General features: G+C 43.6%; 1 protein-coding gene across 1 annotated transcript in view; it reads right to left on the bottom strand.

The window, feature by feature from the left end:
• The window catches only part of Psmg2 (proteasome assembly chaperone 2), a 9,965-nt gene that overhangs the window by 7,816 nt on the left and 508 nt on the right, over window positions 1-1,641 (bottom strand). The window contains exon 2 of the mRNA XM_055622456.1: window positions 1,037-1,208. Coding sequence (XP_055478431.1) covers window positions 1,037-1,208 — 172 coding nt within the window. The remainder of the gene's footprint in view (window positions 1-1,036; window positions 1,209-1,641) is intronic.

Below are 1,641 nucleotides of genomic sequence, written 5' to 3'. Positions count from 1 at the left end.
CACACACACACACACACACACACACACACACACACACACACACACACTGTTGAGTGGAGGGCCCATGGAGATTGGAAGATGTCAGGGCCTCTAGAATCGGAGCTACAGGTGGCTCTAGAGCAGCCTGATGTGGGTGCTGGGAACTAAAGTCAGATCCTCGGGAAGAGCAAGTATTCTTACTACAGACTCATCTCTCCAGCCCAGAATTATTGTTTTAAGTTAGCACAGACTAGTGAGCTTCATCATAGCATTTTATACATTGTCACTGTACTTTGTTCCTTAGAGTCTATTCCGAGTTTAAAAAGAGCTCAAGCGGGCCTCTAAAAGACTCTGCCTAGCAGTGTATCAAAGCAGATGCTGAGACTCATAACCAAAATTTGGGCAGAGTGCAGGGAATCTTATGAAAGAAGGGGGAGACAAAAGCTCTACAAGAAGAGCAACAGAATCAAAAATATCTGGACACAGGGGTCTTTTCTGAGACTGATACTCCGACCAAGGACCATTCATAGATATAACCTAGAACCCTTGCTCAAATGTAGCCCATGACAGCTCAGTATCCAAGTGGATTCCCTAGTAATGGGAACAGGGACTGTCTCTGACATAAAGGCAATGGCTGGCTCTTTGACCGCCTCCCCCGATGGGGGAGCAGCCTTGCCAGGCCACAGAGGAGGACAATGCAGGTAGTCCTGATGAGACCTGATGAGACCTGATGAGCTGGAGTCAGATGGAAGGGAAGGAGGACCTCCCCTATTAATGGACTTGGAGAGGGGCATGGGAGGGGATAAGGGAATGAGGGTGGGCTGGGAGGAAATGAGGGAAGGGGCTACAGCTGGGACACAAAGTGACTAAACTGTAAATAATATAAAAAATAAAAATTTAATAAAAAAAGAGCTCAAGCTGGACATGATTATTTACACCTATAATTCTAGTCCTCAGGTAGTAGAGGCAGGAGGGCCACGAGTTCCAGAAATGCCTGTGCTATATAGTGAGACCCCAAATAACTACTGTATGGTAGGAAAACATGCCGCAGACATACCTTCAGTGTTTATACTGAGTTCACCTGCATTTTCTTCTTCAGTTGCATATGGATTGTTTCCAACCATTGGTACGAGGCAATCAGTGTAGAAATAACCAATCTTACACATGTTCAGTGTAGAAATAATCAGATCTATTGCAAGCTGGCCAACATTCCCAACAGATACTGCTGGCTGAAATAAAAAAGATGTGCTCTATGAATCACCAAAATTAGCAGCACTTTTAAGTTTAGATAGCAAAAATACTGAATGCGTATGCTCGGACACAAAGCAAGACACTGATTTTTACAAAATAAAACAAACCAACAAAATGTTCTGCGCTTGTAGAGTTTCTATTCTACCAAGGAAATGGCTTATTTGTGATTAAAAAAAGATAATAGTTATGAAAGAATAGTGTTATGAAAGAATACACAAGTAAGGTGATCAAGAAAGCTTCACCTTAGGTGACAAATGGCTACAGGTTTGAAAACGTAAAGTGGAGAGCCACAGTTGATAACAGAGTTTTCAAGGTAGTAAAAAAAAACAAGTGCGCGCGCGCGCGCACACGCATACACACGCATACACACACACACACACACACACACACACACAGATACTGTCCCACGGC

This window comes from Psammomys obesus, unplaced genomic scaffold (assembly GCF_907164565.1).
Source record: "Psammomys obesus unplaced genomic scaffold, mPsaObe1.curated_primary_1811, whole genome shotgun sequence".
Taxonomy (NCBI): domain Eukaryota; kingdom Metazoa; phylum Chordata; class Mammalia; order Rodentia; family Muridae; genus Psammomys; species Psammomys obesus.
The sequence above is the reverse complement of the archived record's forward strand: the minus strand, read 5'-3'. Positions and strand labels throughout refer to the sequence as shown.